General features: G+C 61.1%; 3 protein-coding genes across 4 annotated transcripts; 2 read left to right on the top strand and 1 right to left on the bottom strand.

Moving 5' to 3' along the window:
• Nucleotides 1–77: 77 nt before the first annotated feature.
• On the top strand, nucleotides 78–2627 carry MARVELD1 (MARVEL domain containing 1). Its single transcript, XM_030951125.1, has one exon. The coding sequence runs from the start codon at nucleotides 202–204 to the stop codon at nucleotides 727–729; it is 528 nt and encodes a 175-aa protein (XP_030806985.1). The 5' UTR covers nucleotides 78–201; the 3' UTR covers nucleotides 730–2627.
• Nucleotides 2628–4007: 1380 nt separating this feature from the next.
• Nucleotides 4008–8945, top strand: ZFYVE27 (zinc finger FYVE-type containing 27). 2 transcript variants are annotated; one of them, XM_030951032.1, is made up of 12 exons: nucleotides 4008–4284; nucleotides 4360–4430; nucleotides 4501–4687; nucleotides 4845–4940; nucleotides 5130–5242; nucleotides 5931–6061; nucleotides 6419–6490; nucleotides 6656–6676; nucleotides 6866–7010; nucleotides 7304–7350; nucleotides 7824–7905; nucleotides 8128–8945. In XM_030951032.1, the coding sequence occupies exons 1-12, from the start codon at nucleotides 4088–4090 to the stop codon at nucleotides 8190–8192; spliced, it is 1227 nt and encodes a 408-aa protein (XP_030806892.1). In that variant the 5' UTR covers nucleotides 4008–4087; the 3' UTR covers nucleotides 8193–8945. The 2 variants fall into 2 exon arrangements, with proteins under 2 accessions (XP_030806892.1, XP_030806893.1); XM_030951033.1 differs by lacking the exon at nucleotides 6656–6676.
• A 2313-nt stretch (nucleotides 8946–11258) lies between these two features.
• SFRP5 (secreted frizzled related protein 5) lies at nucleotides 11259–14112 on the bottom strand. The gene is made up of 3 exons (XM_030951267.1): nucleotides 13529–14112; nucleotides 12791–12868; nucleotides 11259–12385 (listed from the first exon to the last, which is right to left on the bottom strand). Exons 1-3 carry the CDS (start codon nucleotides 14058–14060, stop codon nucleotides 12045–12047), a joined length of 951 nt encoding a protein of 316 aa, XP_030807127.1. The 5' UTR covers nucleotides 14061–14112; the 3' UTR covers nucleotides 11259–12044.
• Nucleotides 14113–14277: the final 165 nt, after the last annotated feature.

Here is a 14277-nt window from a genome sequence, read left to right as displayed (position 1 = left end):
CGGCGGTCCCTGCCCGACGGCGGGTGTCCGATGGGCTGGCGGGAGGTGCGGCGGGCGCGGAGGCGGGGCGCGGAGGAGAGGAAAGAGGCCCCGCGCGGGGAGGACCGCTAAGTGCCAGATGTTTGGCAACAGTCAGGGAGGAAGTCGCTGCCGGGGCCCTGAGTCCCGCCCGAGCCGCGCCGGAGTAGGCAGGGCCGCGCCATGGCCCGCACGGCTCCCCCGACAGTGCCGCCGCCCCCGGGGCCGCCGGCCCGCGGCTCTCTCAGCCTCCATCGCGCCTTCCTGCGGAGCCCGCTGGGCCTGCTACGCCTGGGGCAGCTGGTTCTGGGCGCTGCCTTCTGGGTGACGGTTGCGGCTCATAAGTACGAGGGGGCGGCCCACTTCGCTCTGTTTGCCGCCGTCCTCATCTGGCTGCTCACCCTGGCCCTCTTCGGGCTGAGCCTGCTGGGGCGCTGGGAGCTGGTGCCCTGGTTGGGCTCCCGCTGGCTCCTCACCAACCTGGTGCACGACCTGGCACTGGGTGTGGGGCTCTATGCAGCTGCCACCGGCATCATGGGTCATAAGGCCAAGCAGAGAAGCTTTTGCAACCTGCCGGGCTACAGCCAGCACTGCCTGTACAGTGCCTACCTGAGCGCCTCCATCTGCGGGGGCATCACTGCCTGCCTGTACCTCTTCTCGGGGCTCTACTGCCTGTTGCGGCGCTGCCAGGACCAGCGAGACATCATCTGACATCCCGTGCCACTTGGCTCCCCTTCTCAGCCGCAGACAGAACACAGCCTGTCTTTGGGATGAAATGACCCTGCCACCCCATCCCCTCCTGGCTGACTGCACTGCAATTCCTCCAGAGATTCCTGCACAGACAGATGGACAGAGGGCTTCGCCGAGCACGGCTTCCCCTGCAGCGCACCGAGACAGCGTGGACACCCAGCCACTGCACAGGCCCTTCTCCCAGCCCTGGACTGACGTAGGCTACTGCAAGTGGAAGGACCCAAATGAAGAGCCCCTAAGAGGGATACCAATCTTTGGGAGCCCCCCTAGGACTCAAGCCAAAATCCCCTGCCCCTGGTCTTGCCAGTGCTGCATGCTCAGGTGGGTGCTGACTTTTCCCTGGGGTAGAGGGGGGACTGGCCTGGGGGAGCTGAGCTGGGGGCAGCAGTGCGTAGGGGAGTTGGATGGGCATAACCCCCCCTGACCTGCTGGCAACCCCATTGCCATTCCAGCTGCAAGGCGCCTCCACAATTCCCTAAGGGAGGCTCTGAACTTGGCATCCCCAGCCTGGGCCCCTCCTTCTGTCTGGCCTGAAAACATCCTTTATCTTATTGGAGCCCCAAAGGACTCAGTGCCTCTCTGCCCTGCACTCGAGGGGTGTGGAGATACCCAGGTACTGCGCAGCCAGATCCAGCATCACCCCAGTCCAGTTTGGGGATTGAGCAGGGCAGCAAGGTCTCCATTGCTGCACAGGGAGGGGAAGGACAAGGGGAGCTGTAACCTGTTCTGTGACCCTGGGCAGGGGGTAAATTCCTTCAGCCCTGAAGTTTGTGCAGTCCTGGGATGGGGCCAGTTGCCCCAGAGGTTGAGGGGAGCCAGTCATGGGGTTGTTCTCTCCTCCTGCTGTCCCTGCAGAGAGGTTTGTGGCTCCAAGCCACCCAGAGCCACTGAACCAGCCCTGCGGCCAGACTACTCCAAAAGGGACAGAAACAGTCTCGCTGATGGTTCTGGAGACCAGCCTGCAGCCCTGCCTGTCTCTGCTACACTTGGTTTATCATCCTGGAAAATCTTCATCTCTGGACTCTGTGGGACTGGGCAGTGCCTGGAGACTGTGGTGAGGTGGAGGGGAAGGGTGAGCACTGCAGCATGGCAGTCTGTGCTGGCACTCTGGCCATGAGGGAGCTGGGGCCAGGCATTGTGGGAGCACAACCTATCTTGGAGAACAGAAGAGGACACTGGCACTGGAGCCAGCCCAGCCCTGGACCAGCCTCCAGAACCCACCAGGTGCCAAGCCCTGACGACGCCATGTAGGGCTGACTAGAGAAATGGGCAGCCAGAGACAGAATTTTTGGAGCAGTGCCACACTAGGGCTGCCCTGCCACAAGCCCTCCTCACCCTGCCTGGAGAGAGGTTTCTATTGCTCCCGCTTCAAGGGAAGGTCTGCTCCATTCTCTCTGTAGACTTAGATCAACGAGATGGGTGTCCCCAGCAGCTGGCCACAGCTGCCTATTGCCTGGGGTTCCCTCGCACCTTTTTTGAGGTGGAGAGCAACAGCCATGGTTCCCCTGGGGCCTTGAAGGGGTCTGGGATTGGTACTGGGTCACCACTTCCATCATGATGTGCTGTCCCAGTGCATACCACATCATGCTCGGGCGCCCTGCCCAGCCCCAGGCCATGTACCCCTTCTTTGGGTAGGACATGCTGTCTGTGCCCTGTGTCAAGGCTGGTCCCTGACACTGCCTGCCTCTGCCTTACTCTGGCACAGCCCTTGGCCTAGGCTGTCCAAAATGCCCTCGGTGCTTCTGCCACCACAAGTGCCTTCCTGGCTTTCTGCAGCCCTGTCTGTCACACCAGCTCTATCCCCCTACAGCCTCCTTTCAGGTGCCAATGGATTCACCTTCCAAATAAAGCAATATTGGCGCTCACTGGGTGTCTGGGGCTTTGTGCTGGAGCTGGGATCTGCTGGGTATGAGGTCTGAGCTAAGATTATACCCAGCTCTGTAGCCCTGCACCCTGGGGCCTCTCTACTTGGCATCTCTGGCCATAGTCATGGTGTTCTGGGGTGCTCTGGGGTCACAGGCAGGTTTCCTCATGCTGAGCCACTGCTCCTACTAGAGAGGCTTAAGCCTCTGCCCTTGGGGACAGGGGCTATCCCTGGCCTTGCTGCATGTCCAGAGACTGGGCACAGCCTGATGCTCACATGGGGCTCTGGACAGAGCAGAGGGAGGCCAAGTCCCAGGGCTCTGGCTATGGGATGTACTGAGGACAGGATGTAGTTGCATTCCTAAGGGCTTTGTCACTCTGTGCTGAAAGGGCCCTCTGTCCCAGGGCCAGGGCACCATAGGCAGTCATGTATGCACTGACTGGCCCTTGGTGGGTCAGGGGCCATTGGAGGGCTGCCTGCATCTCCCCGGACTGGCTGCAGCTCTGGGACGCCACTCTTGGGACAGAGTTGAGTCTGGGACCTGGACCTGCAGCTGGGGTGTCACTGGGTCCCCAGCCTTGTGCCCATGGGACACATGCCCTGTTCATCAGAGGCTGCAGGCAGTCGGCAGCAGCACTGTACCCTCATTGTCCGAGAGCCAGCACAGGGTTATAACAAGGTTACAACTTTTGGCATCAGACAGAATCCAGGATCCTCAGAGTATCCCTGGGAGCCAGCATCCCTGCTCTACTGCAAGCCCCTTTTAGGACAGCCCGTGGTGCCCTGAGTGGTGCGAACAGGGCTGCAGGCTGCTGGGCAGGACAGTGCCAGTGCACAGAGGGCTGGGCTGCTCTGGGGGTATGGAGGGGCAGCGAATGAGCTGCCAGCCACGCTCAGGGCCTGTGGGGAACCTGCTGCTCCCCTCCAGGGACTCCGGCTGTGAGGCTGCTCCCTGGCCTCTCCTCGGGGAGAGGTGGCCCAGCAACCTCACGGGGACAAACCCACCGGATGCAGGCCACGCCAAGACCCAGACTGGGACTGAGCCCTGAACCTGGATTAGACCCGGACCAGTGCCCAGCCCTGGACTGGGACCGGATCCAGGCTGTGGCTGAGCCCTACACCAGAGCACACCCGAATCGGGACTGCACCGGGACCGACCCCCGCGTCTAGACCGGGCCCACCAAGACTCCGCCCCGCGCCTCCTGCCCAGGGCGTGCCAGTCCGCAGGCCCCAGCCGGGCGGCGGGCACGCAGCGCGGGCGGGCCCGGAGCGTCGGGCGGGCCCGGAGCGTCGGGCGCGGCCCGTTCCCGTTCCCGTTCCCCGCGGGCGGGGCTCCCGGCGCGCCGCTCCCATTGGCCGCGCGGAGCTCACGGCGCGCCCGTCGCGTCACGGGAGCGCGCGGCGGTGTCGGGCCGAGCGCGGCGGGGCCGCTCGGCTCCCGCTCCCGGTCCCGTCATGCAGGCGGTGGAGCGGGACGGGGCGGCAGGCGGCCCCGAAGGAGCGGCGGGAGCTGCTGAAGCCCCGCCGGAGCCGTCGCCGCCCAAGGCCGCCGCTGCTTTCGACCTGCTGGAGCTGGTGCGGAGCTACCGGCGGCTGGAGCTCTACCTGGAGCCGCTGCGGGACGCCGCCGACGGTGTCCGCTCCCTCCTCCGGTAGGTGCGGGCTGGGCCGGGATCGAGACCGGGACCGTGCCGGGTCTCATGTCCTGGCCTTCCCCCTGTCGGCAGGTGGCAGCGGCCTGTGTGCTCTCTCCTGGTCTGCCTCGGCCTCAACTTCCTCCTGCTCACCCTCGGCCAAGGTGCGTCCCGGGGGTCGGGGCTGCTCCCGTTCCCGGGCCCTCGGGGCTGACGCTGTCCCACCTCTTCCAGCTGCCTGGTACTCGGTGCTCGCCCTGCTGGTGGCGGTGCCGGCCCTGCTGGGCTACCTGCAGGAGACGTGCCGGGCCCGGCCCTCGGAGCCGGAGCTGGTGCGCAGGAGGTACCACAGCATCCGCAGGGAGGACCTGCGCAAGGTGCAGCTCTCGCGGCAGGAGGCCATCGCCCAGGTCAAGAGCTTGTGAGTGCCGGGGGCCTCCCCAGCGCTGGGACTGTGGGGGCCTCTGCAGCCGCAAAGGCTTCTTGGGGGCTGTGGGGGGCTCCTGCTGTAACACACGTGAATGTGGGAAACGAGGGTGTGTGTTTGTGGGGTGTTTTTGTGACTGTCTCATTCGCAGCCTGATCCAGCTGGAGGGGTTTCTGAACGGGATGTGCTGCAGCTGTGAGGCAGTGTACCGTGTGCTGTACTGGGAGAACCCCACTGTCTCTTCCCAGTGAGTAGTACTGGGTCGGGCACCCTGGGGTGGCCTTGGTGGGGAGGGGGGCTCAGCCAGGCCTGTGGTGCTGTGTTTGATTTGTTTGGTACTTGGAGAGAACAGATGGGACATCAGATGAAGGAAGGAGTTTTATGCTGTTGTGTGAGTTGCTCTGACTTGACCACGCTATTCTGCTGTTTTCCACAGGTTTTATGGGGTGCTACTGGGCACTATCTGTGTCCTCTACCTGCTGCCCCTCTGCTGGGTCCTGGCCATCCTTAATAGCACCCTCTTTCTGGGCAACACCCAGTTCTACCAAGGTATGAGACCTGTCTGAAGTGCCCTGTGTGGGATGGGTTGGGGAAAGGCCCTCTGAAGCCAGGGATCCTTCCCTGGACTTCTCCTTCACATGAGCCCACTGTCCCGTGTCAGGCTCTGCCGTAGACCCTGACCCCCCGTGAAGGCAATGATGCCCTAGGGGTGGTGCTCAGCAGCCCAGGGTGGGTGGTATGGTCCTGGGGCTCAGCTGTTGGAGGTGAGAGTCTCTCCTGATGTGTGTTCCAGCACAGGTGCTGTTTCATTTTCTTCTCTGTGGTGTGGCAAACCAGGGTCTGTCAACGCAGGCTGTGTGTGAGCCTCTCCATCTCTCTTGATCCCTGACCCTGCACTTCAGGATTTCAAACACATTCGGGTGCCTGTGGCAGTATATGACACAGGCTTGAAAACATGCCATTGGAAGGGAGAGGAGCCCTCTTCTGTGGCTTGTGCTGGAGGAGTGTTGGATGTGTCTGAGCTGTGATGTTGGCCCTTGCTATTCCCTGTCCTAAGCTGGAGCAGGTGGTGGGGGGTGGGGGGAGGCTTCCTTTCTGCCATAACTTTGATGTGTGAACAGTGTGTCAATGCCCCGCTCTGAACCTTGGAGATCAGGTCTTGCAGTTGGCTTTTGTGTGATGTGGCTGGGAGTAGGGAAATGCCACCCTACTCCAGCTGTATTCCCCTTTTTACCAGTGATAATGGAACTCAAGGCCTCCATCGAGCAGTGTGTGGGCTCCAAACCCCTCGAGAGCACTCCAGAACCTGCTGAACCCCTGCCACCAGCTGCTGCCCCAGATCGGACCCCCACCCCCACCAGTGCCGAGGTGAGAGAGGGGCAGGGCTGGCAGTTGTGGGGTGGGAGCTGCAGAGTCAGCCCTTGGGTCTGACCGTGCCTGTGTCCCTCTGCACACAAACTTCTCCCTGCTGCCAGCTTTGCTGGAAGCCTGTGAGCCATTCCTGAGTTACTGGGATGCTGCTCTCTGCCCTGGGGGCTTGCTCAGGTCCTTTTTCTGCATGTAAGGATGTGGTCTGAGGAGACAGGGGCTCACCTTCTGGCACTTGTGTCATCTGTGAGGCTGCCTGGGGCCAGATCCATTGTCCTGGAACCTGCCCAGAAATATGGGGCCACCTTTGAACAGAGGCAGGGGAACAGCAGGACTAACTTTGTGAATCTCTTGTAGGACCTTACCCCTGGCAGTGTGGAGGAAGCAGAGGAGGCAGAACCTGATGAAGAGTTCAAAGATGCAATTGAGGTTTGAGGCTGGTTGGGGTGGGCTGTGCCTGCAGGGCAGCTGAGGTAGGAAAGGGACAAAGACCTTGTTGGGCAAACTGGGTGCTCAGAGAGAGTGACTGTGGGGCTGGGTGCCTCTGACTCTGTGTGTGCTCACTCTCCTCTCTGTCCCATGCTGCGGGAGAAGGAGAACCAGCTGCTGGTCATGGTGAGTACTGCCATGCCAGGGTGTGGGATCTCCTCCCAGCTGGAGCTTTGCCTGGTTTGCTGATGGCTGGTAGAAATGCCAGGTGGAGCACTTGGCTTGTTGGGTGCCTGCTTCTGTCGTGGGCTGCCCTGCAGCCCTCAGTGTGCCCCCAGCCACCCCGCTGTGCTCAGCTGGCTCTGCTCTCTGCAGGAGGATGATGAGAGCTCTCAGTGCTCAGCAGATTTTGACCTCAGCCTCCCAGACAATGGTTTTATGAGCAAAAATGAGGTGATCCGCAGCAAGGTGTCCCGCCTGACCGAGCGCCTGCGCAAGCGCTACCCCAGCAACAACTTTGGTGAGTCTGGGAGCAGGTGCTGCTGGGGAGCTCAGCAGCCTGGGGTCTGCTGCTTCCAGTGGTGACCAGAGGACTGGGAGAGGGGGTGTGGTGCTTCCTAGACTGTGCTGACACCTCCAGTGACCTTTTCCACTCCATGGGGGAATGGTCCCAGGACTCCTGGGAAGGGCAGGGATGGAAGGTGCAGCAGTGTCATCTCTGAGCTGAGCCTTTACAACAGCTATAGGTGTTCTTGTGCCACTTGTAGCCCCAGGCAGCAGAGCCCTGCCTGACCTCTGCTCTCTTTCTTTCAGGGAACTGCACGGGCTGTGCTGCCACCTTCTCTGTGCTCAAGAAGAGAGTGAGTCTTCAGCTTCTGCCCCAGCTTGCTGGCTGCACCTGGGGCAGAGGTGTTGCTCATGTCTGGCTTGCCCCAGCTTTCTCCAGCAGCTCAGGTGTCTGGCCTCGGTCACAGCCCAAATGACCTCAGCTAAATGCTGGGTGTTGTCACATTCCTAATGGCACCAGGGATCCCTTGTGTTGTGCAGCATTTGTCCATTTACTCCTTTGGAAGCTGCCTCAGGCCAAACCCATGTGTTATTGTAGAAGGTACCTGCTCTGTGCCCTGGTTTAGTCTATTTCCTGTGGCCTTTGTGGTGAAGTAGAGCATGGGTCTGCTAGTGGGAATGACCTGTTGCCTTATCTGAGCCCTGTGTGCAGTGCTTGGCACACAGTCTGTGGGCAGCTCTCAGAAGGAGGTATAGACTTTTGACCGCCTTCACTCCTGGGTTAGTCTGATACACATCTGGGACTCACCTCCATCTTTCTTCACAGAGGAGCTGCAGTAACTGTGGGAACAGCTTCTGCTCCAGGTGTTGTTCCTTCAAAGTCCCCAAGGCTGTGATGGGAGCCACGGGTGAGTTGAAAGGTAGAGGGAAGGGCTTCTTCTTCCCCCTCTTGTGTCTGCCCAGGCATTTGCCCCAGCCCTGGTGGGGAGGGTAGACAGGACATGCCCAGCACAGCCTGGCTTGGGACAGAGCAGTGATGAATTTGCAGCTCTCGAAGCAGCTCTGTGGCTGGGGTCCCTAGCCCATGGTGGGAAAGGGGGATCATCTGTGACATTTGCTTTCCTTTCCAGCCCCGGAGGCTCAGAAGGAGACAGTGTTTGTGTGTGCGCTCTGCAACCAGGTGCTCATCAAGTGATGAAACAGGCCCAGCCAGCTCCTGTGTCCTGCACTGCCTGACACCTGGGACAGCGGGCAGGCACGCTTGCCACTGGGAACCTGGAGTGTTTGGATCCCAGCATGGCATTCCCTGCCAGAGGACGCTTGCACTTGTGCTCCTCCTGCCAGCGCCGGGCTGGACAGACCAGCCTTCCTTGCCATGCACCAGCTGGGTCGCTGTGGTGGAGCACTGCTCACAGCTGTGCCCCATCCCTGCAGCTGCTCCAAGCCCTGGGTGCTCTCTGGCACTTGCTGTGCCCTGCCACGTGCTTGCCCAGGCCCTTTGGCCTGGCTCAGTGATGGTAGAGCCATCCTTCCTACTCATGGTCCTGCCTTCACCTCCCAGGTGGGGCAGAACAACCTCAGGGCTCTGTCCCTACCTTTCCCAGCACTGTGCTATAAGTGACTGTATTTTTGGGATCAATTCAGAGCTCCTCCTGCATCTCTTGGGGTCTAGACTAGCCAGGTCTTTCATCCTGGCTCAGCTGAGACTCTGCTAGTCACTCCTGTGCTCCTCAGCCTCACTGCCTGCAGGTTTAGTCTTTTACCCCCGAATTTGGCTGTAACCCGGAGGAGGAAACAGAATGATTTTGGATTGGGCTGTGTGGCTGGGTCTCCAGTGTGACAAAAGGCAGGAGTTGGTGCTGCTCTCTGCACTTAGTGACTGCTGCTTTCTACTACAGATTAATATATAAATGCATATAGAGAATGGTCAATAAATCTCTTGTCCTCAGCTGGCTCTTGTGTCATACCAGTAAAAGCTGTCCCAGTCCCAGGTCACTCTGACACCTCTGTGGCTTTGGCCCTGCTGTCCTGCAGGTGCTCCTGGAGAAGTGGTGTTCTGTGCCACCAGCTCTCCACCCTTTACTGGAATTCCCATCTTGTGTCCTGCTGTAGCCTTGTTTGCCCCCTGCTCAGAGCTGTGTGCGGCTGCCTGTCAGCTGTGCCAGGGCTGGATCCTGCTGGGCTGGAGCCAGGGAGCACCTCAGCTCTGACAGGAGCTACTGAGCTTCCTCTGCCTCCCGTGGCTGCTCCTTCCCCTGCCCTCCCCGGGTGGTGGTCCCAGCAGCTGCCTGTGTGCACAAGGATGACCTTTCCTTGTGTGAACAGCAAAGCTCCCAGCTATCCCAGGAATGTGACCCTGGCTGCTGTGCAGCTGGGAACAGCCATGGCCTGGGTCCCTGCCAGCCAGCTGCAGCTTCCCTTGAGCCAGGGAATCTGGAGGGCCAGTGCCCACCAGGCTGTGACACCCACTAGTCTGAGAAGTTGCTGGAACCCAGACCCTGCTGCAAGCTCCACATCCCACCAGTGTGGGAGCTCCTATGTGGCAGAGCCTCAACACTTAGCTTGGCTGTGGGCTCATAAACTCCTTCACATGGAAGTTTGGCGAAAAGCCGGACTTGGCATTTGATGATGAGGGTGTCTGGCTTGTGCTGGGTGTGCAGGGGAGTGCTGTGCAGAGGGCTGAGCAGTTAGTGGGGGCAGTGGAGCAGCTGTAACATTGGGGAGGGGGCTGTGTAGCACCACAGGAGCTGTGGGTGTGTTTGTGAGGGTGTCTGCAATGGGATATTACTGGGCTGGGAGGGGCTGGGGGGGTCAGCTTGCTCAGACAGCTGACAGTGGGAGGCAGAGGAGCCACTCATATTTCTAGAGAAAACACTTGGAGCAATGAGCACTATGGCCATGTATGTCTGAACATTCTCTGGGAAGATGCTAATGACACAGAATACAGAGGGCTACAGATAAACTTAGGCTGTGGGAGATGGGGTTTTATTTATGCTTTTTAAGTTTTGCAATAAAATGTAATTGACAGTGTTTATTCCTATGGAAGTGTGGTCTGCAGTCAAGCTCTGAACAAACCTAATAATATTTGAATTTTTTCCTCATTTTTTCCCCAGTGGCCAGGGAGGAGTGCCCATTTCTGGTGCAAGGCTAGGGAAGGGGCTGGCTGCCCCATGTTCCTGGCTGGCTGTGGGGCCAGAGTGGCAGATTTGGGCTCTGGATGCTGACCAGTGGGGCCAAGGCCATGCCCAAGGAGGGCAGAGGGAGAAGAGGGCAGCCCAGAGCCGGGCAGGTGCACAGTGCTCTTGTCAGAAGAGGGTGGGTGCAGACATCCTGCAGCCTCAATTTCCTTCTTGTCCCAGGAGCTCCCTGGGGCAGGCCAGCTCCAAAGAGAAGGCAGTGCCAGGCAGGCAGGCACTGGGGGAATGTCCTGGCAGCACCTTGGGCCCCCTCACCCTTTGGGACAGGTGGATACCAGTCTGCACTGCAGGAATGACAGGGTCCCTCAAGCTGTCCCCTTGTCAGCTGGGACTTGGGGGCAGCTGGGGCAGTCCAGCTGAGCTAAGGGACAGCCCCTGCTGCCATCAGGGGGGCTGGGCTGAGGGCTGCCCTGCTTCTTCGGCTTTTGTGAGGGTCCTGGCCAGTGCAGGTGGGTGGCCCTAGGAATAATTTTGGAGGAGGCTGGAGGCTGTGGCATGGGAGGTCTGGCAGCCAAGCAGGGCTGGCAGGGAGCTGCAGAGAGGACTTTCAGATGGTATAGTGTAGGGAGGACAGGGTTGGAGGCTGCCTGGTCCAGTATCTGCCCCCTTTGATGCTCAGTGCCAGGCTTCTCACAAGTGCTGTGAGCTCCTGGACCATGGATTTATCCCCCGGGGTGACAAAGGAAGAAACTTCCCTGGCAAACCACTGCCAAACCCAGCTGTGGGGCTCCAGCAGCAGTGATGGCCCTCTCCCCCCATGCTACTCATCTCAATGCCTTCCCAGGCTCCCTGGAGTGGCAGGGGTGCCTGAGTCTCCAGGAATGCCTGTGACCACCAGGAACCACATCCCTTGGCGTGGCTGGACTGCCCAGGCTCAGGCCTTGGGCACAGCACCTGGAGTGGGGCTAGAGCCAGATCCTGAGGTGACCTTGCTCCCTCAGGCTGCCTCACTCAGTGGGCAGGACTGGGACCCCCCTCCCGTTCTTGTGGGGTCCCTGAGGGAGCCCCAAGGGGCTCTTCCCCATGAGCTGCAGTGAGTGGCACACAGACTTCTCTGAGCTGGAATAATTTACTGTTGGTGGGCAAGGGATGTGTGGGCTGGGTCACAGCAGGGTGTGTGCAAGGGGTGCAGCAGGGCTGCTCTGGGGCACTGGGAGGTGTGAGCCATGTGCTATGGGGAGTGGGGGAGCCCAGGAGGGGTTTGTGCAGCTCTGGGCACTCGGTCTGCAGGGAGTCAGTCAGTGGGAACAGAGGGGCAAGAGGGACCTGCCCGGGCTGGATCTCTGGAAGGTGAGATAACCCAGGGCTGGATGTGAGCTCCAGGTGAGGGCATGGGATGTGTTGGTGGGCTGGAATAGGGACTGGGGGGCTGAGGGTCTGTGGCATATCATGAGGGAGCTGGGCAAAGGACATGGCTGCAGGGTAGGGGGTCCCAGGTGTAGCCAAGAGGGCCAAGCAGGAATTCTAAATGAAAGCAAGGGTCTCTGGGCTTCTGGGTGGGGAACCTGGGAGTAGACAAGGGTGTCCAGTACAGACCAGGGCTCACAAGCATGCAGAACAAGGGTGCTGGGTCCAGACTAAGCTCCTGGACAGGGATGAGGGTCCTTGGAGCAGAACAGGGTCCCAGGGGTGCAGAGCAGGGCTCTCAGGAGGAGGCAGGTGTCCTGGCTGTGGATCAGGGCTCCCACAAATGCAGCAGGGAATCCTGCAGGTGCACAGCTGGGTGCTGGGGCACAACCAAGGGGCTGAGGTGAGCAGAGCTGAGCTCCTGGGGTGGAGCCAGAGAAGCCAGGGGTGGGATGTTGGGCCAGTGCAGGAGTTCTGGGAAAGGGCAGGGTGGGCAAAAAGCCCTAGTGCTGCCCAGTCCCATAGAGCAGGGGGTGGTAGAGTGGGCAAGGGTAGGAGAACATGAACTTGACTGCAAACTTCATCTCCTTGTTGTGCTTCTGCCAGGGGTAGATGGCCAGGAGGAGCAGGCGGCCGCCCACCTTGCGGCCCATGACCAGGAAGCTGCCACTGAGGCTGTCGAGCTGGGGGCAGGGGCAGGCACCTGCGTTCCTCATGTGCAGCACCATCTTCTTGGTGTCCTTGCGCTTCAGCGGGCCCAGTTTCAGCACCTTCTTCTTCTGGGCAGCCACCAGCCGGCGCTCCCCGTTCTCCTCCGTCACCTCCTTGATGCGCATTTTCACCACTGTGTGGGCAGCGGGGCGCGGTTGGGGGGGAGGGAGGGAGGGAGGGAGGGGAGGGAGGGAGCACTGCTGGGTGCTGGGGAGGGGAGGGCCTGGGCCGGGCACCTGGGCAGGACAGGGTGCAGCCCATCCCTGGGTTGGGTCTCTGGGGAAGTTACTGGGTGGGGAGGGGAAAGGGGTTGTTGGGGAGGGGTCCAGCAGAGGCCCCCAGTGACCCTCCCAGATGTCTTCTCCCCCAATCCCCCACCAATGTCTTCTCCTGTGGTGCACCCATCCCAGGCATGAAGAGACCAAGGGAATGGCTCAGGGGTCTCCCAGGGGCTGTCCCCATACAAGCCCACCTCTGGCCAACTCCCACCCCAGCTGTCAGACCTAGGGGAGGCTGAGAAGGAGACCCCAGCACTCACCAAAGTCACTGGAGCACATCTGCTCCATCATGCCATCCGCCTTGTGCTCCATCTCACACTGGGTGCAGATCTTGGACACTGTGGTGAGAGACCAGTTACTGTCACAGCTTCATGCTGCTGGTACTTGTCACCAGGGCCAGCTCCTCGGGGACACGCCTGGGAGAGCCCCAGCAGCTCCTCTGCTCCCTGGGTAGCTGTGCTGGGGTGATGCAGAGAGGCACAGAGCACCTTGCTGGCCAGGGTCATCCCCCAGGAGGGGAAGAGACCTGGGGACACTCTTCCATCAGATGCTGGTGCTTTGGAGCACAGCAACAGTAAGGGTGGTCCCAGCCTAAAGGCTGTCACAGCCCTGACCCTGAGCCTAGGCTGCCTTTGGGTGATGTCCCCTCTCCTGCAGCAGCAGTGTGGGGCTGACACCGCAGGTGCAGCACGCTCTCTCCTGCTGACACGGGAGCCAGTGGCAGCAGAGGGACACAGCACTGTGGTGGATCGGCCAGCATCTCCCACCTCATCCCGCGTTCTTCCTCAACCCGGGACAGCTCTGTGCAGGCAGCTGTGAGCACAGTGCTCTGGGCAATAGCGCCTGGACAAAGCTGATCCTGTGCCCCCTCCTGCCCTGTTACACACAGAGTCCTTGGCCAGCACCGATGTCCTGGGCTGTGCTCTGAGGGGTGAAGGGATGGCTGTGCAGGGGCTCCACATGCACGCCCATTCCATTACAGTACCCTTCCCACTTACCTGGGGGCGGCGTGGCTTTGCTGTTCCCAAACTGGACGGCGATGCAGAGCTCGTGGTCAGAGGGGAACTTGCCACAGTGCAGCATCTCAGGCCAGGGGAAGCCGTAGGACTCCATGACGGGGGCACAGGAGTCCCGTACCACCTCGCAGAGGGAGCGGCAGGGGTAGACGGGCCGGTCGAGGCACACAGGGGCAAAGAGGGAGCAGAGGAAGAGCTGGGTGTCGGTGTGGCACTGCTTGGCGAGCAGAGGCACCCAGCTGCCGGCCTGCTGCTTGGCCTCGGCCATGGTCTCGTGCTCCAGCAGGTTGGGCAGCCGCATGCGCTTGTAGCCCACGTCGCGGCAGAGCTGCATGTCGGCCGGGATGTCGAGGCACTGCGGCTCCCGCCCGTAGAAGCGCCCGTGGGGCAGGCTCTCGGGCTGCCAGCCGTAGTAGTCGTAGTGCTGCCCGCCGCCCAGGGACCCTGCCAGCACCAGCGACAGGGCCAGCAGCGCCGTGCCCCGGGAGACCGGGTGGGTGCCCGCCTGCGGCATCGCCGCTGCGCGCCCGCCGCTGCCGAGCGGGACGGGAGCGTGGCTCGGCGTCCTGCCTGCTCCCCTAGCGCCTCCCACGCTCGCTGCCCTTTCTAAGGAGGTTGGAGACCTCGGCGGCAGCCAATCTGCTCTGCCTGCCGGGCCCCCCGGGGCTGGCCCCCCGCTCCCCCTAGTCTGCCCGCAGCGCTGCCACCTCCCTCCCTCCCTCCCTCCCTCG

This window comes from Camarhynchus parvulus, chromosome 6 (assembly GCF_901933205.1).
Source record: "Camarhynchus parvulus chromosome 6, STF_HiC, whole genome shotgun sequence".
NCBI lineage: Eukaryota > Metazoa > Chordata > Aves > Passeriformes > Thraupidae > Camarhynchus > Camarhynchus parvulus.
The sequence above is the reverse complement of the archived record's forward strand: the minus strand, read 5'-3'. Positions and strand labels throughout refer to the sequence as shown.